General features: G+C 42.8%; 1 protein-coding gene across 2 annotated transcripts; it reads right to left on the reverse strand.

Annotated features, from left to right (window-relative positions):
- Positions 1–2,441: 2,441 nt before the first annotated feature.
- IRS4 (insulin receptor substrate 4) lies at positions 2,442–24,957 on the reverse strand. Of its 2 annotated transcripts, XR_012837307.1 has the most exons (5): positions 21,254–24,957; positions 16,016–16,105; positions 13,902–14,051; positions 13,011–13,200; positions 2,442–4,862 (listed from the first exon to the last, which is right to left on the reverse strand). XR_012837307.1 is itself a non-coding variant. In XM_010302433.2 (2 exons), the coding sequence occupies exons 1-2, from the start codon at positions 24,768–24,770 to the stop codon at positions 4,858–4,860; spliced, it is 3,522 nt and encodes a 1,173-aa protein (XP_010300735.2). In that variant the 5' UTR covers positions 24,771–24,957; the 3' UTR covers positions 2,442–4,857. The 2 variants fall into 2 exon arrangements, 1 of the variants encoding a protein (XP_010300735.2); XM_010302433.2 differs by lacking the exons at positions 13,011–13,200; positions 13,902–14,051; positions 16,016–16,105.
- Positions 24,958–25,004: the final 47 nt, after the last annotated feature.

Consider the following 25,004-nt stretch of genomic DNA (forward strand, 5'->3'; position numbering starts at 1 on the left):
GAGGATTTCTCGCACTAAAGGGTGGAGGAAGTTCCTGTTTTAAAAAGTAGTTTTATAATTTAAAGTGATTTTGTAAACAACAGATGCTCAAGTTCTAAAATTTGATCTTCTGCAAGAATTTTCTATATACTTTGCTATCTAGCTTATATATTTTGTAGTCGGTACACTGCCTGAACTGCACAGAAATGCATGCCATCCCAGGAACACCACCGAGGGGAGGTCATTTGGCCAGATTCAGGTCCGTACTGCTATGAGCAGTACTACATGTTTTTAACAGGTCCTTCTAGAAAAGCTCTGCTTTCACCAATCCAGCACTGTTGCTGGACACACAATGCTGCTGCTGCTATGGCTACTGCCACTAGAAGCACAAGCTGAAAATTGCACAAGAGACCAGAAGCAGGACACTATTGCTACTGGCAGGCAGGAGCAGTGATTAGCTCAGGGGAGTAGTAACACTGTTCTACATTTAAAATGTTGGGTAAGTACCTACAACTACTGGCTTTTGAAAGAAAGATGATTAACTCAACACAGTTGTAGCAGACAGGTGACCACTGCCTAAGACCAGCCTCAGCTGGCAGTGAGGTGAAGAGTAACTGGTTAGTAAGGCAGACACACTGCTGTCTTTACTGAAAGGTACTCACTATAGCCTGTGGGTGGAGCACAGAATGGTGGCTGAGGCTACTCTGCCAACAAGCAGCTGCAGTGCCCACTGAGCTAGATTTCCTGACACTCAGTTTCCTGTCACCATAATGTCAATCTTTTTAAAGAAGCATTAACTCAGTAAATCAGAAAAAAAAAATGAAGAAACTGAGCTTGGTGTGTTTCTTGAACAAAAGGGAGGCGGGGGGGAGGAAAGAAGTTCTTACTGCCTGGATACATACAGCAAGCTCAGGGCTCCTGTTCTCCCTGGATGTGTTGCTTCACAATCCTTCATGGAAAAGTGAGGGGAGAAACTTCTTTACATTTGAGGGAACAGCTTCATAACCAAAAGAGGATGAAAGGATTGGAAAAAAAAAAAAAAGAAATACAAATTGTATTGTTACCTGGTAACTCTGAAGAGGTCCTTTTTCCCTGCTACAAAGCTCTTGGTCCCAGTTACTTGATAATTTCCATACCATGTTGCTCAGTGAGATGCAAGGTCTATTAGAACTGGTCAATATATTTCAAAACAAAGACTTTTAATATGTATTCTAATGCCTGTCTTCAAATTCAGATAGGAAGTCTAACTTGCCTTCTGGTTTTAATTGAGGGCTTTCACCATGCTTCAGAAACAAGAGAGTTCTGTCAATGATTCACTCAAAGGGGGTTGAAAAATTAGTGCAAAACTATGTTTCCCCCCCACCCCCAAAAAAACCCCTCAAGCAGTCAGCACATTTCAGAGCCACAGAGACATTCAGTCAAAGGGCTTTTAAAGCGGTTATTGTGAGGCTGCTGCAACAGTCTTGACAGTGTTTGGACAATTCTCCCTATTTGTTTACTGCTCGTAGGGCTGTTTTTGTTTCTGCCATGTATGAGAAGTACTGTTTTCTTTTTCCTTCCCAACACAGGCTACATGCTATAAAATGAGGCCAAGTAAGGGGGCTGGTTTATTTGAGGCAAACCCTATTCTTACAGCAACCTTGACTTTTATAGCAAGTTGTTTTAGTGCACTATTCTGAGTAACAGGGTAAGAATTATAGCAGGTATTTTTTTAAAGAATGAAAAGTCTAATCCAAGCCATTTCACAGTAATCAATCACCCACATTTATGGAGATCATATACACTAACATCTATGGATAGAAACATGTCCTTCATGTCAGTAAGGAATTTGAAAAGGCACATTTTGTTGGTATTTTCCAAGCTAAGTTCAGTTGTTTTTACAAGTGGGTACATTACCTGAAATTATGAGATACCTATATGGGTTTTGGTTTTACATACCAACACCTTATTTAACACCTATCAAACCAAAGTATTACTACAAATCTTACAACAGCGAGCCATACTTGTTCCCTTCTACCCTAAAGACAGGAACCTATTTGATACCACACTGCTACGTATTCCTTCCAGGACTAGTACTTTTTAATCATGAAACTTTCACACAGAGTCATGGACAAAATTATGAACAACAAATTGCCAGTCTTCTGCATTTGAGGCAGAAAAACAAAGTATCAGGCACTATTATTTTTATTCAGAAACTCTGTTGTTTACCAGCACTACAAATCTACAACAAAGAAAACTTCTGGGTGTTCTGCTGTTGTTACCTTTTACACTAACTGGCAAAGAAAATTGTACAGGCTAGGAATCGCTCCCCTGAAATACGCTAAAAGCTTCTCCAAATCTTCAGGGACACAGGGTAACAAAACCACTTTAAGAAGAAAGCAGCCACAGCAGGAAGAACTGCACTTCTGACAGAAAAAACACCCTAAAAGTTTGTTTAAAAAAATAAAACCCAGACACGGTGCTACATGAACACGTATTTACTGCAAGTAGCTCTATGGAAAGCCAAGTCAGATAAATATAAACACTATACAGAGCTTCAAGCCAGTCTCCCAAAACCGCAAACGCGATGTGTTTTACAAAGAAAACAACATAACAATATTTACAATGGAAGACAAAGCCAGATCAATCAGCTCAACTTTAAAACAGATCTGTGAAGCAGAAATAGCAAATATAATGAACAGTTTCAACCATATATGTTTTAGTTTGTACAGACAATAACTGTCCAATATCAAATTAAATTTACAGGACAAACATTGTTCTATCATTGGTATTTTTGTACTATACAGCAGCATAAACGGGTAGCTGGAAGATAGTATATATAGTGATATGTTTTACATCATCTGAAAATGTTCTCCCAGCACAATACTGAATAAATTAGTTGCTGTAAACTAAGAGATTCAAAAAGATTGCATATTTATTATGCTGTACCTATTAGTATTTGTACCACTATACTTGAGGTTACCCATTTACTTATTTATTCAGCATTTATTAAATCAGTGCTGTATATTGTACAATGGCAGCCTCAGGGATCTAATATGAAATAAGTATGTAACAAATTTCTTCAAAACAACCTTTTCCTTTCACATTAAATGTTTAGAACTATCATCATCCAAATTTTGATTTCTTAGAAAAGATGTAAAGCTTTAAAAAAGCTGTCTACATATTGCATTATTAATTTACGAGACCAAACGAGCTATATGGCAAGACAGTATCATGGTCTGTAAGAGTGGTCGTATTTTTAATTAGTGTATGTTTAGCAGCAACAAGTAACTGTACCCAACTTAAACTTATCTTCCAGAATCAAAAACAGATCTGTGCTTTTAAACCCTGTAGCAACAGTTTTGTCCTGTCACTAGACACTGCATAAACTGATTGGTACCATGTTTCCAAAAAAAAAAAAAGTCTTCATATTTTAGTGACATGTACATTTTAATACTACTCAAAAATAGATTTGGGTACACATCACCAAACAATCAAAGTTGACAGTGTCTTATTTGTTATACAAACTGTACTAGCAATTGAAAGGTTGTATGTTAGAGGTGAGGCAGCCTGACAAATCAGTTGTACAATATACAATGTAGAGGATTACCAGCTGTGTGGTGCAGTACAGCATGAGGATGTGTACCACTTCTAAACCCTTTATTAATCGTCAGTGCCTTTTATTATACATTGCATGTACCAACGACTAGTGTCATGCTCTTTAAGTTCATAGCAGTGTTAAAAACCTAAATTCATTTCAACCAAAACAAAATTCAGTACAAGAGTGAAGCACTTAAATTGTAGAAAAATCAGGGCTTGTTTTCAAAGTGGCAAATAGTCATTGTTCCCATTTCTGTAAGTGGGATAAAGACAATTGATGAGCCAACAGTTTACTTTTTTCCCCATTATGCCAGGAAGAAAGAACAAAAATAGTCCCAAATTAAAAATGGGGCTTTGGTTGAAGGTAAGATCAATTAGGGTGGTTTCCCTTTAAAAAGCTACAGCTGACAAATATAATGCAGAAGTCACAAACGCTGGATACGACTCTGCAGTTCTCCATTTGAATGCATGAACAAAAACCTCATTTTACACAATTCGTATTTATAAATGAGTATCTTGAGGGTAAGAACAAAAACAATCTACAAGACAACCAGCCCATTAATCCTACTTTGTACATACCAAAATTCTGAGCAAAAAAATAAATTGTTTAAGCTCTGACAGACAATTGATTTAAAATATCCTAGCCTATTATCAAGAAATACCTCTTGTACCAAAAAAAGCAAAACCTTTAAAAAAAAAAAAACCAACCAACCAACCAAGGGGCAGAAGAGGTCTCTCCTTCCCAGACCTGTTCAGTCCCATGGGTTCACCCCCGGAGCTAATGTGCCCCTCTCCCTCCCTCCTTCCGCCCAGCCACCTGAAAAAAAATCCTGAACTGCCAAAATATTTCTCAACAATACATGTTTTAAGCTAACCACTTGTTAATGTACCAGAGAAGCAAACCCCATGTTAAACAGACAATCAGAAACCAGCTTTAACTTCTCAGAATATAAATTAAAAAAAAAAATTTAATGGGGGAGGCAGGGGGAGGAAAGGGGCATACAGGGATCTCCTATCAGCATTCACACTGCCTCCCACCAAATAGATATGACATGAAAGACCAAATTCCATCACCAAAGCACAGCTATGAAAAAAAAAAATCTCAATTCAAATTAATTCGACTGTAGAGAGCTGATGTCTATGAAAAAATTAATTAAAAGGATGTGTGTCTATGTCCGTGCTGGTGGAAATGAAAGTAGCCGGCTGGAGCTGAGCTTTGCTTCCAAAAGCACCACACAGTTTCTGGAGTTACCAGCAGAAAAGTCTTCTCTTCCAACAATGGTTTCCATGGCAATGCAGTCAGTCTAGAAAGGAGAGGGGGGGAAGAAAAAAAAAAAAGTCAGTGACATTTTAAATGCAAGTTATATTGGAAAAAAATGTTTTCTAGCAAGGAGAATACATGGAGCTTATCCACTGCAGAAGTGACAGCTGCTGAGTGCAGAACAGGTCTCTCTCAGAGGGAGGGGGGCACTACTGGATGGTACCATAGTCAGAAATCCTGAAGAACTATGAAGTCGGAAGGACCGACCAAAGAGCCGCTACGGCCACAGAGCTGACACGTGCGCACTGGACAGGAGCTCGGGCGGCAGCCAGCACCGCGCTACCCACGCGCTGTGGGAAGGACCAAAGCGTACGGCTACCCATCACCTATTTCACTATCAATAATTAATTTAACAAGATCTCGATCCCCTCAACGCGACGGGCGATGCGCATAGCAGAGGCTATTAGTAAGTACACAGTGCAGCGTGAGCGTAGAGCAGTTCTGTTCACCCAGGTGTAATTAAGGTTGTGGCGAACACTCCCATTCACAGCAGGTACAGAACTGCACTATAAACACTCCCTGCAACTCCAGCTCCAAACGAGGAGTGGCAAGTCGTGATAGCTGCGTGCCCTGTCCTCGTCTTTTCAGGAAAAAGCTTAATTCAGTTATAATAAGAAACACCTCAGAGTATAGTTTTTCCCTTTTTTAAGAAAGTCTCACTAAAAGACAATGCATGGTACAAAAGCACGTAGCTACGGCAGATGGCCACCCTCACTGCTGTCAGCAAAAACCAGTGGCTTCAAAGTGACTGGAAAAGGCAAAATACAAAGCGCTCGGTAAAATGAGGGGGAAAAAATACAATCTTGTCTCACAGGAAAATACAGTTGGGTGACAAGGCAGAAGTGGGAATAGGAGAGGATGAACCTCAAAGCAGAACCCAGCTCTGCAAGTAACCACACACATGCCAAGGTGAGAGTGACTCAAAAGGTTCCTGACACGGAACAAACTGGTGAAAGGGATGCAAACACCTCCTGCAGCGGCGTGAACACAAATTGAGGAACGTACGAAAAGTCACTTTTCGGCCCGCTACAAAACCCCTTCTGCTCCCAAGAGAGCCAGTGTGAACGCTAATTTTCAGTCTGGAGGGGGACCATCAGCCAGATCCTGGGGTTACTCTGTCTCCCAGTCCTGACAGACTGTCCTCTTCCAACAGGTTTGTCCCAAGGGCAGCGTCCTCTGCCCATCAGATGGCTTTGGTCCCCTTCTCTTCAAGGTTTGAGGCACATGACTGCGGGAGCCGTTTCCTGGCATTACAGGGAAGAAGGAAACAGCAGGTTGCTCTCACTGAGAAACAACAGCTAGCGTATGAGGTTTAGCCTCCAGAAAACATCAGATACAGAAACGCAGTCTACTTTTTCCCCTTGAAGCCACAGTACAAGCTCTCTCACTGCTCTGAGAGCTCGCTGCCGTTGAGAACTACAGGACGGGTAAGACTTCATTACAAAGCACGACAATGGCAGCGTGGGCCGCTGGAACAAAAAGAAGGGGTTTCTGGAGCTTAATCCTGCCTGTGATCTTCTGCAGGGTCACAAGGAAATCAGTTCAATCTCTTTGCTAAAGAAAGCATAGTGCTTCACTGCCTCTACCGCGGGAATATGCTGAAGGAAACGTGACCATCCAAAGAACAAGCGTTATGTATAACAACGCAAACCTGTATGTTTACTTACATAACCAATCATCAAGTATGCACACACAAACTCCACCCAAAGTTAAAGAAGTTCTGATTTCCGTCCAGCTAAAAATACCATCCCTTCAAAAGAAAAAGGAAGAAAGAAAAAGAGAAGAACAAAGCTCAGATGAGCAGCCTTGCCCCTACCGCCGCAGCCGGGACAGCCCCAGCTCTCGGCAAAGGCTGCCCACTGCTTGGGAGACAGAGAAGCGAAGACCACAGCAGGGCTGGAAGCAGCGCAGAAGTACTGAGGGGTCCTTCCACTTCAGAGAAAACTCCCTTTTATCCCCATACAACCCACACCAAGGTCTGGGTTGCTGAGTCTCATTTTTCAAATACATAGCGATTTCAAAAATACAGTAACTTGGTTTTCCACAATTCAAGGAAGAGACAGCCAAGATACACCCGCAACTCTAGTCTCTCCATTTGTATTATTTCACAGACATCATAAGAACACTACAAAAAGCTATTGCTTGTTACACACAGAGCGTGATGTGGTTAGGGATGGCTTTGTTTTCACAAAAGCCAAGTGGAGCTATTATTTTTGAAATAGTTTTCCTCTTTAGAAAAATATTATTTCGTTGTAGGACCAAAGGATGAAAACACACACCACAGCTTGCAATGAATCACACCTCAATGATGCATGCAAGTCAAACATTAAAACAGTTCAAGCTTCTATATTAAACTTATATTCAGTAAAAATTAACATCTACCAGCATCCCCCCCACCCTCTCCCTGCTGTGGACCTATGAGCTTACATAAAAGGAACTTCAAAAACTGTCTCTGCTTTTGTCAGGACATTTTTCCTCCACGCCTAACACACCAGGCACACCTGAAAGCTGCTGGACAAGTTAGTCTAATCTCACCAAGCATATCCCCAAAACGTTTTGAAAAGGAAAGGCCCAGTTTGAATCAGACAATCCCATGCAGCAGAACTCAGTATTTATACATAAAACCTTTTGGAAACTTTCACAAACTTTTGCCAAATTACATTTAAGATACTTGGAGGGGAAAGGGAAGAGCTTAAGAGCAAAAAGAAAACCCCTGCTTAACTCACAAGTGTGATTCTTTGAACAAGCCTGGCATAACTCTGAAGGCAGCATGATAACCAATTCTACGGCAAGCTCACCAGGTCACTCTAATCAGAGCCCAGACTAACATGGATTAATTTATAAGAAACCAGAAAAGTATCCTCAGCTAAGCTTCACTACAGCTTACAAATTCCCTGCATGTCCTGGCTCAAATGCAGTTTTACACCAGCGTAAAGGCAAGCTCAGGACCTCCCTGCAGCATCCCCCCTTCCCCAAATTCTCTGCTTGTTAAACAAGATCTCATTAATTTGTGTCCCCCCCCTTCTCCCCATGATTATAAACTGTAATTCAGCATGCTTCCTCTTCATTTTTAAACTAAAACAGAATTGCGGGAACTATAAACAAACATAAAGGAGTTTCAGGTAAACATTACCTACAAGCTGGTAAGAGTCTCATAAAGCCCTGAGTCTTTCAGACCTGGAGTTACTGGTTGTCACCACTTCTCTAATCCCCTTGTTAAAGCTGGTAATTTCAATATTGCAGTTGAAGCAGTGCAGCTGGCTGATGCCCTGAGTCATCAGCTCTTTTTTGGGATAAAAGCATCAAGCATTTATATATATATATACACACACACACAGAGATATAATTGATATATATATATAAGTATAGAATCATTTTGGTTGGAAAAGACCTTTAAGAACATCAAGTCCAACCGTTACCCTAGCGCTGCCAAGTCCCCCAGTAAACCACGTCCCTAAGCTCCACATCTACGCGTCTTTTAAATACCCCCACGCATTAAGCTTCTTGGTGGCTCTTCTCCCGTGCCTCATCTTCTTCCATCTTTTGACCACCAGTAGGTGAAGGTAAACTAATGGAGGACATGAAGTGCTCAGAAACCAGCACAGCTTCTGTCAAGCTCCATGATCTTATTTCAGCCTTCATAATCTAAGATTCATCAGCCAACAATTTTCTGTTAATAGTACAAATAGAAGAATTGCTGATCAACAATAAAAACCAATTAGCATTTCATTACAGATACCATATAAATGTATTCGACTCAACCCTGAGCAGTCAAGGAAGCTGTCAGAGAAATGGATGAACCAGCTCTTCTAAAAGGAAAACAAATTACGAGATGTGAACTAGCTGGGAAACGAGGAAAGATGCTCACAAAGCCCATCAGTCCCTTGGAGTTCTCGAAACATAAATGCCACCAAATAGAACTCAGTAGCCTGAGCAGACAGACAAGTTTGAAGGTAACTCTCAGTTGCAGCATAAACACAGGGCTGTTCCTGGATTGTCACGAGCTCTTCCAAGAAAATCTGCTCAGGCTACCAAAAAAAAAGTCTGATAACTGATCATTACAACAAAACATGCAGCCAAAACCTGAACTCAAAAAAACCCCTCTGCACTTCTGAAGCAGCCTAGAAATACACTATTCTAAGTAGTTTTCATGGCACCCTGCTCTGGGTTTCCCTGTTTATTCAAACTTCAGCTCCGTTACCAGATTCTGCACAAAAGCTTCAGTTTTGTTCAAAATTGAGCTCTACTGCTTCAAAATACTGAGAATACAAATTCAAGTTCCTATGAACATTTAATATGGAAAATGAGTCCACAAAGCATCCAAACATTTTCACAGATCACTTCTCAAAATATATAAACAAAGTTTAGAAAATTAAAACAATGTTATCTTCATTCTATTTAAATTCATCAGTTTAAGATGGGATTGGATTATAAAACTACACACAGCTGTCCGAATCTTTCTGAGGAACAATCAGAGGAAAAAGATCACAAGGGTAAAGAGAAACTAAGAGGGCAGATATTTAAAATGGGATGGCAGTATGCCATTGCTTAAAAATGTTTTGTCTAAAATTAAGGAATACGCTGAGAATGCTCTGCAAGTTTTCTCCACAAAAATAACCTAGAGTTTCATAAAAATTAGGGACAAAGAATTAGATTAGTCTTAATTCATTAGATTGTAAACCCAGTGTGTTCCATTTGAAAATGTATCAGATGAGAATATATCCAATTTACACTTCATTTCCTGCATCTGAATTATTACGGTCCTACAAGTCAGGCCACTTTGAAACAAACCAAGAGATTTTAAGAACATAGCAGACATATCCTAATTCTCTCAAAGAAATCCACCCTAAATAATATCTGTTTTTACAGGAAAGGCTTTTACTGACATAATTCTGCAACTGATTCCTAAAAGGATAAAAGCTTTGCTTACAGAAGATATTAATTTAAGATAATTAAATGATTAAAATCTCCATGTCAAAGACTAAGACAGCTTAATGCTTTCTGGAGAACACTACTGAAGTTCTCCATTTCCTGAACTTCAGGTTAGGGGGAAATCGGAATTAATCTGACTTAACGCAGATCAAAAGCAGCAGAACAGCCCTAGACTTTCTTGCGCACATGGCCACACAATATTCCTGTTTTTCAGGAAAGCACCAAATCCCAGCACAACCTCGGGACACAATGCGCACGTCCAAAAGCATTTTGTTCACGCCACTGGGACAGGGCAGGAGCACTGCGATATATTTCATTTCAAGCTTTCCATACGGCATGCAGGTTAGGGGGAGGGAGGTAATTTGCCCAAATACATTCTTCACAAATCAGTGAGACTTTTTTTTTTTTTGCCCCAAATCTTACCAAATACATAGATACTATCCTATGTCATTGTCCTATTTCTTCGAGTTCTTATTTTAATGGCATAGCTTTAGACCTTGCTAGAGGCAAGCACTGTTATTTGAGAAAAGCAGAATTCCTTCTTAATTTGCACACGCAGACACCAAGTCTACAAGTACAAATCAGAAAGCCCGACACGTTTACTGTGGCCGTTGCATTCGCAGTTACTGTACCTGGGTAACCCAAACACGGCCCTGACGCAGAAAAACATCCTGATTTGGGAAATGTGTTCAACTATATGCTTACCATTAAACACCTATTTCACATACTTTCTTCATTCAACAAACCAATGACGCTCAAATTGATCTAATGAATAGATTTTGTACCTACAATTCTACTGATTTCCCGCAAGCGGAAAAAAAAGCAAAATTTGTTTTAAAAGAAAGCTGTCAGATGCCCCACTTATCATTGGATAAACTATTTAAACCCAGTGACTGGTAACAACACATCCCAGTAAATTACATTCCTCCCCAAGCTGTATTTCTAAAATTTAGAAGACAAAGTTACTTTTACCAATAATCTTTATCCAGAATTGTTCATTCCAAACATAGTTCCGCTATTTTTAGTGCTTAGAAATTTCAGGAGTTAAAAACCCTCTCCCATGCTTTAAGATCATTTTTATTCCCTTTGCAGAAATGCCTCATCTTTTGCAACAGTGGCTTTTCCGTTTCAATAAACGGTAGTGTTGTTTCTAGGAAGGCTGTATACACATTCCCTGATTTCATCTCTTTTACTGATACTATTCCTAGAATTAGGAAACTCACGTGCAGTTTTGGCAGGGCCCTAACACCAACTCACATGCACCGGACAGCTTGACAAGAAGTTGTTGGGGGGGGTTTTTTGCGGTTTTTTTGGTGGTTTGTTTTGTTGGGTTTTGTGTGTGGTGTGGTTTTTGGTTGTTTTTTTTAACTACGCTTCTATTGCAAATAGCAAGACGATACTAAAAATTAACTTCTCTCCACACATTGAAGTTCAACATTTCAGATTTTCATGTTGCAGAAGAATGAAAAAAAGTTCTGCTTTTTCAAAAGCACTCTCATGGCAAGTGTGTAAGACTACGACTGACCTCCGAAACATAGGTAAATTTTAGCAAAAAAAAAAAAATTATCTTGTTTGCATGGCTTCTGACAATACCACCTGCTACAGTTCCCTCTGCTCTCGTGACAAAGGTTAGGAGCCTTGAAGTGCCAACAGGGAGGAATATATTTCCAGCTTGTGCTCTTGCTGCAAACTGGATGCTAAGACCTGTTAGGAAACGAACAGGAAAGGAAACAGCCACGCCAAATACCGGTGCTGAGCAGCACGCGCAGCTCTGATTCCCTCATTCAAAAAAGACTTGGAATAACTGGAAGAGTTTCAGAGTAGTGCAGAAAAACTCATGAAAGGCATGAAACAGCTTCCCAGTGAGGAACAGCCAGGTAATGAGGACCCTTTGGCCTGCAGAGAAATATTAGGATGTATCAGGAAATTAAAAAAAATAATTATACCACAGGTCTCCGCTGTGTGCGGTACAGGAAGCCGCTGACGGCACACTGGCTAAGCGTACAGCAGCGGAGGATACGGCATCTACACAATCCTAAATGGCATGGAGAGAAAAGCGGGTTCGTTATCTCTTCCGACGCACAAACTAGGGGCTGCCAAACAAAGTCACTACGGAGCCAGGTCCAGAACAGAGAGAGAGAGGTCTGCACGCAGCCTGTACTGACTGCAGGCTGCTCCCGATACAGGGAGTTTACACAGGACCAAAGAGATTGGAAAACTACTTGAAAAAAGATCCATAAAGGATTATAAAACAGGCAAACTACATCAGGATCAGGAAATCCCTCAGCCTGGGGGAGGGGGGAAAGGAGGGAATAAATAAATCAGAAGCTGGGTGTAAGTTTGTGGGGAGGTGTTATACACACCTGCCCTGCTCTTCCTCTGCTGGGTGTTGTCTTCAGTTTGAGTGAGCAAAACTATTCTTATGAACACAACTAAGAGAAAGGACAGTGTCACTCATGACTAACCAAACAGCTCCCCGCCCTTCAAATCACCTTTCCCGGTACTTCCTTTCTACAGAAAGTTTCACCTAATTCATGCCTTTGCTCCTCCTAAACGCTGTAGCCATCACCATTTGAAAGCATTCAGCACTACCTTTTCCTTTCAACTCTACTGCCATAAATGACTGTCAAAGGCAAAAAGTTACTACAAGGCCACATACCCAAACACTTACACCCTCCTCAGCCATACCTTTTCCCCATGTGAGCCTGCACAAAAATAAAACATCTTCGCTATCAGCCACTATCTACCACCACCACACAGCAGGGGCACGCAATTTTTTACATTTTCTAATTACCACATTATTGAGTCTGCATTAACATTAGGATTCCCCAAACCCTGGCTTATGCAGGCGAGGAAGAAGAAAGGTTCAGACTGCATTGCATCTGCGAAGCACGGTCTGCTCAAATCACAGTATACGCACAAGAGCCAAGGATAGGGCCTTCAGCTTCCAGGAGCTCACAAAGGACAGTTAAACTGTGTCTACGCACAGACGAGTTTTAATTAACATCGTGCAACTCTTGTTTAGTGTTTACCTTGTGGAGCATGTCACTATTAATATTTCAATCACCTATACCCTCAACAGTGAATCAAGCCTCACTGCTGCCACCATTTCCAGACTCACCCACAGCCACTACAGTGTCCGTTCAACCTGATCTACCAACACAGAAATAAAATAACTTTCTCCTGTCAAAGCCTTCACCTTGCACTCCAGCTTCCGCAGGCTGCTCTGAAGCAGCTGAAAGCACCGCAGTGATGAGCAGGTGCCATCCAGACCTCCCAGTTTTGAGCTGGACTCCAAATGCTCCGACACACTGGTTACGAATCCTCCGAAGCCAGGCTGCTGCCTCCTCCTCAATGCTAGAAGATTGCCTGAAGCCCAGAGATGCCACCTGAAAAGCCAAGAAGGAAGCAGTAGCAATGCCAAGGCAGCTCCATCACCCTGGCTGCTTCTGGAGCAAAGTCTCACAAAGAACAGAGGACGTGGGTCCACGCGACATTAACTGCCTAGGGATGCTGCGCAGGGTGACCCTGTGCTCTGGTACGCATCCCTGCACCCCCGCTCGCACCAAATCTATCAGTCACACGGCTGCAGGAAAACTAACTTACAGAAAGGAAAAAGGGAAAAAGAGGAAATAAACCCATCACATTCCAGATCTAAAAGGGAGAAGTAAACATTGGGACATGCTCCTAACTCGGAGATACATGTTGGCCCACATTCCTCTTACCAAGATTAATATCCTGGCCAGTGTTCTGACATTTACCTCATCCTTTTCAAGTCATTTAAACCATTACAACCGCTGTATTTATAGCTTGCTACCTTCCATCGCTCCCTGACGTGTGCGTACCCTTCCAAGCGTCTCTACCAGCTTCCTCTCTCGCAACTGCTCTCAGGCAGCTTTTATCTCTCTGCAAGTTGACTCTTATCTTCACTCTGCCAATGGTAGCAGCCTTGATCTTTATCTTGCTCTCCACCCCAGCGCATTAAGTTTCATCCATCTCTAGTTTCATCTTTTAAATTGTAAGCTCCATAGGACAGGGATCAACACATTTACATTTGTGGCATGGGACAGGGGACCTCCGTCTTGCCTACCTGTTCAGGTTCTACAATGAGTAGAGATCACGTCAGGAGCTGCAAGCTTTCATTAACAGACTCACTGTCGTAATATTGTCTGAAGGACCTCAAGATCAAATCTCTTCACTTTTTCAACTTGTTTCTAACTGATTTCTTGTTCACCACAATCTGCAATTTAAAAACATCTTGTTCTAAATACAAACAAAAACCCCACCCACCCTACGAAAACACCACAGTTAAATATAGATGACAAATACCTCCCAAAGTGTCTCACATAACAAAAAGCAAATATTCTGAAAGTTTGAACTCAATAGTGGATGTTAGTACTGAAAACCCCAACAGCTTACATATTTTTCTAACAGATTAACTTAAAATACAAAAAAAAGAAATCCATACAGCAAACCTATGTCGGTTTTGACTCCAGAAACTTTATTGGTTTAGACCCACAGATGAAGTTTTACCTGCATCCAACCTGCGCTGAAGAACCTGCCTAAAACAGACTCTGGTTAGTTAGACCAGGAAACCAAAAGCACCCAGACCTGAGGAGAAGCCTTCCCGTACTATTTGGTTTGTCTTGGCCATTTTAGCTCAATTGTCGATAAGGTGCTACAAAAGTCACAAACATTCCAATGCCTGTCAGTACTTTAAACAGGGTTTTCATGCAAATAAGGTATCGCATGGCTCGAATTAATAGTTTTTCTTGGTCTACTATACAACATGTTCTCATTTATCTAATGATGCATCTGCTGCACTACCACTAAGAACTCTCCAAACTCCTGGTAGCTTAAGAGATCTGTGTGAAAAGAAGCAAGAGTTCCCAAAAAATAATTCAGGCTCAGGCTATCCAGCATCAGAAAAAGTTACTCTGCAAATTCAGCTGTTCAGCAAGAGTCATAAACAATAAAGCAGGCTGGCTTGGCATGAGCATGGGAACAGAATGGCACTATTCCCTGCGGAAGGGGGATATCATTCATCAGTGCCTCAGTAAAGATAGAAGCAAATTTTACCAGGTTGCTTGCACACCTTTTGGTATTATTTCCTGTGATTTTCAGGAAAAAAAAAAAGCATTTTGATATCCTCAGTCATTCCACAGAATCCTGTTGTACTAAAAGGGAAAACTTTCTCCAAGTAGGTAGCATATTCATGAGCCTTTCCTGCCCTAGCAAAAAGTAAACACTATTCTTACCTATTTTATGCCCTAAATAATTCAATCTGATATTTATATAAGTTCATAATATACATATGCTATATAGTGAACACAAGCACTATTCACCTTTTAGAAGTAATTTAAAAGTTTTCAATTTTCTTGAGTCACATTAAATCGTATCATCACCTTGAAATTACAGCCAAATCTTAACTGTATTCATTTCAGTATAAGCCACCTCTTTCAAAAGCCCCTTCTTCTCGGAAGATTAAAAAAGATTAGACCTTACACTTAACTCACAAATCACTGCCACGCAACACACGTATACTCACACAGAGTCTGAATTGTTAGCATCCAACCACTTTGCTAAATTAACAGAAAAATAATGTTTTGAAATAAGCAACCTTTGCCCCTTAAGATACAACTCATGACTTGAGCAGGACAGCAAATTCTTGCTAACAGTCTACTACACTGCTGCTCTTGGGGTAATGCTACACCTGAAGCAAAATCTCCACAAATCCAAACACTTACATGTTCAAGATCATTTAGATAAGATACTGAGCAACACCTTTGATGAGTCAGGCTAATTTACCTTTGTCTTCCCACTGCCCTCAAGTATGTCACAAATCCCTATTGATCAAGGTTCTCACCTAAAGCGTAACCCTCCCTGAGCTGAGTGACCTTTACAGAGATGCAGGACGTGATTAAAACTAGAACATACTTTTTCCTTTTCCCCTAGTCATTGCTTTAACCTGTAAGACAACAGTGCAACTTGATCACTGAATGGTTGTAAATATGCAAAAGCTACACACGGAAAAAAAAAAAGTCAAACAGCAAATTTGGGGGGGGGGGGGAGGGCATAGGACAGCTCTCCACCCAAGTTATTACATACTATTTAAGGATGAGTAATAAGATAATGCTACATTTTTAGGACAAAACAAAAGTAGTAATACATTCCTGGGCTCCAGAAAGCTTGACACTCTCTCACCTGCCTTTCAGTTTTATCACTCCATTTTCCTTTAAGTTGAAGAATGCCACATTTGATCACAACAGTACTTAAAATTGTAGAGTTTGTTTCCTGCTTCGGATCAGAAAAACAAAGTTGTTAGCGCAATCAGCATACTGGACACTATTCAGCGTGTTTTCGGGAGCACCACAGATCCACAAACAGCACACAAACACACACCAAGGCACAACACGGTACTATAAGCTCTTTTTAGTACCATCCAAAACCTCAAGGTATAAACCCTCCCTCCCAGCAATCAATATGAAGAAAACTTATTAAAGATCCTTTCATTAAAAAAAAGGCAGCACATGCAGAGAGGAAAAAACCAAACTCTACTTACTGCTAACACACCACTGGACATAGAAAAAACCCAAAAAACCAGCCACTGGAAGGACTGAACAAGCACTGCACACCTTCTACTACTCCAACCTGCCGCCCCCCGCGACAGGGGAACAAGGGGCCTCAGACCATCAGCAAGGAGGGAAAACGTGAAGTTTTAGAGAGAAAACTAGAAGGGTAATAATACATTTAAGATTTGAATCAGTTCTGGATTGCTCCCAGAACTCCCCACGTCCTGCGGCGATGCTTTAGCCTACAAGACAGCTACGAGCAGAAAGTTTTTAGACATCCAAGAGAGACACGTGTCACCCCAGGTGCAACCGCGGACTGCAAGTCTGGGAAGCTGATTTCCAAAAGTATTTCAACACTGACTATAAGTAAGCATTAAGGGGAACATTCTTGCCTCAGATTTTCTCACCCAAGCACAAGTAAAACCCAACTGATTCTTGGTCAAATATGTCATAATTAGCTCACTCCCACGCTACATGGCAAAAATCTGTTCTGCCTTCAGCAGCTCATATACTACTTGAGAAAGTCACTCTGGGTATTTTTAAGCATAGCTGTAAGTCACTCAAGACTGCTAAACTGGCATCTGTTACAGCAAGATTAAAATGGATTGGGTTTTTTGGGGTTCTTTTTTCTTTTAAAATTATCATCCCAGCATTACTTCAAAGATGTAGGATACATCGCAGCTTTCGGATGTGCTTCAGTAGGGTTCTTCAAGTTATTTTTAAACCGGTCCGTGCCTTAAGTATTCTGCCAATACAAAAGAGCCTCAGTTTGAAGCAAACTTTTAAAAACCACTAGTCTGAAACCCAAGGGGCAGTTATTTGCCTGGTATCCCGTAAACTGTAATTTACTATATTAGTAATAGCTAAAGCTTCCAGCTTCTGAATTTCTCAAAGTCTATATTGTTTATTATATTCTTCAAGATTTTGCATTTGACCTACGCAAGTTACCATAAAGGATATGGACAATTCGGAACACAAGTTTTGCTTTACAGCTGTACTTGTTTTCCTTCCTCTCAGCTCCCCGAAGTGTACAAAACACTCTCACCCAGTCTAGCACAGGAGGAGATTAAAAAGGTGAGGAACATTTAAATTATAATCCTGCACTTTAGAGAACTTCTGAAATAATAGCATAGTGTTAGAATATCAGGTAGAGAAAAGATTAAAGAGCGGGTGTAAAATAGGTGCATTGATATTAAGCTGAACATTACATTTACTCTGAACAGTCTGTTTTGGTTTTGGAGTCCAGGGTATCTTTACAGCTTTAATATTTCTAATTAAGTCTGAAGAAACTGGTATTATACAGGACCCATTATGCAGTTTATTACCACCCCGTTCTCATTATCCTTCTCAGTTTCTACAAGGTCCAATGACAAGCTATACATTAGCTAAGCCCTGTTTGAAGTAGCTTTAGTGTTCTGTACTCCTAGCACAAAATTTCATGACTCAGATTCATGTAATCAAAACTGCAAACCGCTTGCTTCAATATTGTGTAACAATTTCATGATGAAACTGTTCTGCTAATGACCTCCTTTAAACATCAAGCATTAAAAATCTGAGCCTTATATTCCTTTTATCATCATTATCAACATAAAACCTGAGCTCAATTTTGCCTAAGCCTAAAATAAAAGTTTAATAACAAGCCAAGTTAGTGCCCTCCCCCTCCTCCATCCATGTCATGAATGGAGAAGGAGAAAAAAAAAAAAAGTTTGATTCACATCAGTGAACCTGAACCAGAAGTAGTTTGGGAATTACAATGAGGGGGCAGTGATGCATTGGAAATCACTCTGCCACCCTCAGCAGTTAGAAGGCACTTGAGTCACAGAACACAATATTCCATTTGAGCAAACAAAAACAAAACAAAAAAGCAAACAATCTGAAGTGGGGAAGTATTTTCCTTCCTGTAAAACTGCAGTTTAGTGAGAAGAGATAAAGTTTTCTACCTGACAGAATTTGATCACTATGGGCTCCTCTCTAGGAAGTAAAGGGTAAACGCATCTGCTAAGTATTTTCCTTAAGAATGGATTTAACCACAGAGCATTTTTCGGGCACAGAGACAGAAAGAGTGGGATGTAGAAGGAAAGAAAAGGCAGCACTCAGTTCTGCTAAAAGTCTCCAAAAGTATTAAAAATATCAATTACACATAGGCACACTACACCTCTTCAGGATATAAGAGGTTTAGGAGTGGAGCTTTATTCTCAAAACTGAATGTGAAAGTGTTTTTCTGGATTACAGAAAAACTTTTTAAATACTAAAATCAAAGCTTTATGGCAGTAGAAACTAATAAACTGCTTAAAGAACACGGACTTCTAAAATCATGCTTGCTATAGCTCAGAGACACTATTTAGTATCTGAATGAAAACTGCTATCTTTACAGTCAAGAATTTTAAGTCATTACTAAGAAACAGATACACCCCAGCAATTTACAACACTGTATTCAAGTTTGGCAAGCTACTTTTAGCCTGGACTATTCCAAAATCTGTTCACCCCTCCAAGAGCCACCTACAAGCGAACAATGTCCACACCCCCCCTGCCCTCCTACCGTATACCAGAAATATTTCATGCTGTCTTTATAGAGAACTCTTAGGCCTTGTTTTGGAGCAGTGTTTTATAATTTTCTTTCTCCTTTTAGGACTAGGAAAAAACTCCACCAACCTAAGCTCTTATTATTCTCATGCTTAATTTCCTGCCAATGCCCAGGTTTTTATGCACAGAGTTTCTTTCACTTTATTTTAATGCATGTTTCATTTCCAGAAAACTTCAATTGACAGCAAAACCCAGCAGCTCTAAGTCTCTTGCCCGTCCGCAACTTTTAACAGGCAAGGGGAAAACCCCAAGCACAAGGCTGTAGATATTTTGCTGTAGCAGTAGTAAGCAAAATGTTTAACGTAAATACAATTTCTGAACACATTATCTCTTGAAAAATATTGTTAAATGTAATATTTACAGTACAGCTGAAAGGAAATAATCTAGGGTTTGGGGTTTTTTTTCTTCTCCATTTTGTAAGAAGTTTTACTTTCTAACACAGATTTTAGTCATATGAGGGAAGTAAGTTCAAGTAGGAATTCTGCTGTCTTTGGGGGTGCTTTTTTCAAAAACAACAAACAAAACTCACAAATCGGCTACAACAATCAGTGTGCCTTTGACTTAGCAGACAAATCTTTGAAGTGCTGAAAGACTAACTTTGGAAGAAAGCACTTCTTGGACTGGCAACTTTCAACGTCTTCTAAATTTGATTCCAACCAACAAAACAAAGCAGAGGAAAAAAAACCACTGAGGCAAACCACACATTTCTGAGCAGCCCCAAGCAGTGCTGCCAGACTTCGAATGGCATGCGAGCTGAGTCAGGCTTATACCTTCCACTATTAAAGGCTACACAGTTTGAAGCTCCTGCAATACCTTCTGCCTTTAGACACTTAGTTTTAAAGTGAAACTAGGAAAAAAACCCTTATCACTCCAGCGTTTAAGATTGTAATTAAAAATATAAAACCCAGCAGTAGCCTGCCCCTTTACTGCTTTCGCTGTTGACAGAGAAGTAGACAAATATCAATGTCCAACAGCGATTAAATATTTCCTCTTAGTAGTCATCAATTATTGACTACACATACATTTGCAAAGAGAGGAAAACATCATTTCCAACACATACAGGTCTCTATCTGGGTGGGTGAATTACTGTAAGGAGTTCAGTGGGTCACTAACACCAAAACAAAGATTATACTTCCAAAGTTCGAGTGCAATGCAGCGCTTGCACAAACACTGCCGTTCAGTCAGTGGACCTGCATAATACCACTAACAGCTAATTACTACTTTTTGCTCCCACCGTGACAGCAAAGAGCTTAACATATGAATAAGAGCGTCCCTCCTCTTCCCATATTCTTCCTCCCCACCGCCACCACCCTTATTTTTTATGCACACCTCAAACTGCATTACCTTAAGTTTGGTCAGACCACTGATCACTTGAAAGCTAGCAGCCTCCTCTCCCAAGTTTCAGACCTGGAAGACATCCCTCAGAGCCTGCTCTTCCTCTATCACAGGCATTCCTCACCTGCTTACGCCAAAGGCAGATCCCTCCGTGCAGGAGGGGAAGGGTTCTGGCTTAGCAAAGCCCTTGGACACAACTAGAAGGTGGTGATGGTGGAGGGTACGGGCTGCAGGAGCCCCTCACCACCCTGGTCAGGTGCCAGGAGAGGTCTCCTCTGGAGGATACGAAGATACTTTGGAGACCAGAGCTCAAAAGGACTACACCAAACCTTCAAAGGAAAAACCTGAGTTCTGTTTGCATGAGATTCAACTAAATAAATGCAGGCAGATTTGCACATAAAAAAACCATAAAACATGCATTTCACCTACATTCACTGAAAGAAACAGATCTGAACCCCGAATTTTGATGTCTAAACCCAATTTAGCAATTTTCAGCTTTCTCTATCCATGACACAAGTTGCAAAATATCAACTTCACAAAAAAAAAAAAGTGAAGAGTCATCTAGTTACAAGAAGGGAAGAAGAGGAAAACAAAAGCAAAGGAAAAAAGAGCTATCATAACCTCAGGACAAGAATTCACAATATGAAATACAATTAATGTTCATATTAGCAAAATTCTTTTATAAAAAACAGAGGCAGATGCCAGTCTGGTAACACCTCTAACTGCCTAGGAGAGTCACACCAATCCTTTAGGCCAAGGACCATGTCCCCTTCTGTCTTCCTTCAGCAGTTAGGATACTGCACTACGAGGAGACTGGTCGTACCAGAATACTACAGAAGATTATTAAAAAACATTTATCCCGCTCTGAAGACCGCATTTTTAGTATTAATTAGAGAACCTAATTCCTACAGTTAAGCAAGCATGAAAGGAAAGGGCTTTTAAATTTACAAACCTTTTCTCGCAGCGTTACACTTCAGACCATCAGATCTGCTGAAATCTATGCTTACGTAAGCTCCACTGTCCAAACCTGAAGTACCATTTTGGAGATGGCAAGTTGGCGCTGTAGTACTTGCCTCACAGCTTATAGGATCATCGCGTAAATTCAGAGCGATGTAGTTTAAGCCATTCTGAAATCCAGTTGAGGTATCCCTGGACATTTTGCTTTCCTGACCGTCAGAAATGTTTTCATCCGGTTTTAACCAAACATTGTCAAATGAGGCAGAGCTGTGTCTTTTGCTACTATCAGTAAAGAAAGAGGAAGAGGTCGTCACAGTCCCAGCAGAAGAGAATGTCTCAGAACTGTGTCTCCTCCTGCCTTGAGGATCAGCTCGAATCACTTTCGGTCCCATGGGAGGTTCAGAGCTAGGAACAGAGAAGCTACTGCTACCAGCATATCGATCAACAATGCACAGTCTATTAACTATGGAAGAAGGGCTATCAATTTTTACACCATTGTTGGATTCGGTGGCAAAGGGCCGAGGTGGAGTTGCTGCCATGTTGAATGTCATCTCCGTGTAGTCATCAGTCCTGTTACTCGCGGTGCTAACACAAGCAGTACCAAACGAAAGCCTAGCGTAGTCAGGATTTGGTTGGTTTCTAGGAATACTGGAACTTGCATAAATGGAAATATCTGTTAAAGAGTTGGACAGTTCCTTTGCTGCTTTTGGTGACTGTACGTCCAAGTCAACACTCATATAATCAGAAAGCGGGGACTGTCTGTGGTCACTACTTGAGCCTAGAGATGATGGCGATCCTTCTGCAGATAAGGAGTACGGTGTATTACTCGCCTTTTCATTAAAATCAATATTTATGTATTCACCGGGACTCGCTGGCTCAGGTGGGACTGTACGATCATACATTCTTGGGATGGTATTACTCCCTCTTGTACCTAGAGGGAGTCTTGTGGGCCTAGTAGCCCTGTTCTGCACAAGTCCTTCATCTGCACCTTTCACCACTGGCGATTTAGAGATGCCGTTAGCCAGAACTTCGCTGTTGACCCCTTTTGCGTTTTCTGGTCCACCATACAAGAGTTTTCCAGGTGAAGACATTGGAACATATTCACTGTGGTCACCGTTTTGTCCTGACAGCGCCTTAAAGCTTCGGGGCAAAGAAAAATATGAACTGAAACCTTTGGAAACAGAAGCGGTGTGAATGTAATTCGAATCACCGGGGTGCTTTGGAGCTGAATTACCAGGTGACATATCCATATACTCATTGTTTATGATCTTCTCATTACTTCCTTTAGAAATAAATCCAGTTAAAGGACTTCGTACAGGTGAAGAGCTAGCCTTTGGAAACATCATCATATATCCTCTGGAGTCAACCTGAGACGGTGACCATGGATTGTTAATCTGTCTTGGAACAGACATACTTTTAGGAGTCATTGGCAAGTAATCGCTGTTGCTGGATAGAGAAGATGCAACTCCTGGCATCATTGGCATGTACCCATCATCCCTGGCTTTACTCCTACTTTGGTTACATATGGAATCAAGGTTACCATCGTTGTACTCCAATTCATGGTTATCTTTCAATTTTGGTGTTTCAGAGTAAAGTAATCGTCCATGATTTCCTGCAGAGTCTTCATCTAACGAAGCCGTAGTTTGTGTCGTCTTCTGCTGCATCGCTACAGAAGTTGGTTTCGTTAGAGAGTAAGTTCTTTTCCTGAGACACTTCTCAGCCTCCATGTAATCATCTCTTGAGTTATCATCTGCCTGTTGCTTACTCATGGACATGTACTCGCTCAGACAGTTCTCCTCTCTGATAGGTGGCGTGTTTCCCAGGGAATCCGGTGTGTTACTCCTGACCCGAAAGTACCTGAAATCTCCGGGGCTGGAGCCATATTCATCAGAAGATATAAATCCCCCGTCGCTTGGGGAACCACAAACGGATGAGCTAGAAGGCCTGGTCAGCATGTCCGAAGCAGAGCCATGGCCACTGCTGGAAGAAACACTGATGGGACTTGTAGTGGAGGGAAAATGAGAAACAGGCAGCGAAGCAGACCTGGTGTGGTAAGACGAGCTGAAAGCGGCTCTCACGTACCTTCCGCTCCCTTCTTGCCGGCCCAAATTCATTCTCGCAGTATTGAGGTGGATCAGACTCCCCGTCACCGACCTAAAAGGTCTAGTCATGGTTCCTTCTCCTTCGCTGGATGTTCTGAAGCGATAGGAGTTGCTGCTTTTGGTGGTAGGAGGAGTCCCTCCGGCAACACTCTCGGTTCTCGGTCTTCTCTGCAAGCCTGTCTGGCTGGGGGGCAGGTTGCCCAAGTGCCTCCTCGTGGTGATGAAGGAGATAGGATTGGTACCGCTACCACCACCAGAAGACTGGCTCTTGCTTCGGGGCCTGAACTCCGCAAAGGCCTTTAGAGCTTTCATGGTCTCCAGAAAAGTCTCGTGCATATTCTGGGCAACCACCGAATCATCCACTTGCATCCAGAGCTCTCCAGGTCCAATGGAGGCAGATCTGCCCACTTCGATGAAGAAGAAGTTTTCCGAGTGTCCACAGCGCCGAATATTCATCAGCTGCAAGTGGACGGAGGGCACCTCCGAGTTCAGCTTGACGAGGTGGATGGCCTTGCTGGAGAGGCACAACCTATAGACTCCAGTAAGGTTTTTCGTTTGTCCCAACCCTTTGGGCTTAACGTTGACTTGCCACACCTCCTTGAAGACGGTGCCAGGCCTCAGGGCAGCCCCGTAGTGCTCGTCGTCCTCGTCCACCTGCTGATCAGCATGGTCCTCCTGCTCCAGGAAGCCCCTCTTGCTCTGGCTCATGAGCTCGCTGATCGCCTGGTACCAGGCCTCCTGCTCGGCCTCGTTTTCTGCCAGCACGGCGAAGTACTCGTCCTTGGTGTACAAGGCGATGATGTGCTTGTGCTTGGCGTCCGCCCGCCGGCTGACGGTGAAGCACTGGTAGAGGGGGATGACCCGCTTGGGCGGGGGGCAGCAGAGGGAGGCGGCCCCGCCGGCCCCCGCCGCCCGCAGGCTGCTCTTGAACTTCTTCTCGCTGTCGTAGTACTCCAGCCGGGCGGGGGCCAGGTGGCTCTCAGCCCGCAGGACGAAGTAGCGCTTGTGCCCGTGCTTCTGCTTCCGCAGGTAGCCGCACTTCCTCACGTCCTCCCCGGCGGCGGAGGAGGAGGAGGGCGGGGGGACGCCGCGGCCCGCCGGGGGGGGTTGCCCGCCGCGGCCCACCGCGGGGACGGCGCGGCCCGCCGCGGGGGCGGCCTCCGGCGCCGGGCAGAGCGAGGCGCTGGGCGAGCGCCGCAGCATCAGCAGCAGGTGGTGGGGCTGAGGGGACGGGCAGCGGCCGCCCTCGCCCGTCGCCGGCTCCCCCTCGCCCGCCGCCGCCGCCGCCGCGCCGGGCACGCCGGGCTCCTGCTGAGGGACGGCTCCACCTCCCGTGTGGCGGGCGCCCGGCTCCTCCTCGCCGCCCCCGGTCGCCGCGCCGCCGCCCGGGCCATTCATCCCACTCGCCATCTTAGGGGCCAGGCAGGGTCCGGAGCACCGGGGAAGGGGTACGGGGCGGGCAGCGAGAATCCGCCCTCACCGGGGAAGCGCCCCCCGCGGCGGGCCGCGCATGGGGAGCGGGCGGTGCCTGCCTGCGCGCCCACCCGCCGCCCCCGTCCGCGCCCTCCGGCCGGCCGCGCCGCGTCCGGCTACTCGCACTCACGCAGGCAGCCTCGGCGGCACCACGGCGAAAACATCACGTGA

The sequence above is a fragment of the Balearica regulorum genome, chromosome 11 (genome assembly GCF_011004875.1).
Source record: "Balearica regulorum gibbericeps isolate bBalReg1 chromosome 11, bBalReg1.pri, whole genome shotgun sequence".
Taxonomy (NCBI): domain Eukaryota; kingdom Metazoa; phylum Chordata; class Aves; order Gruiformes; family Gruidae; genus Balearica; species Balearica regulorum.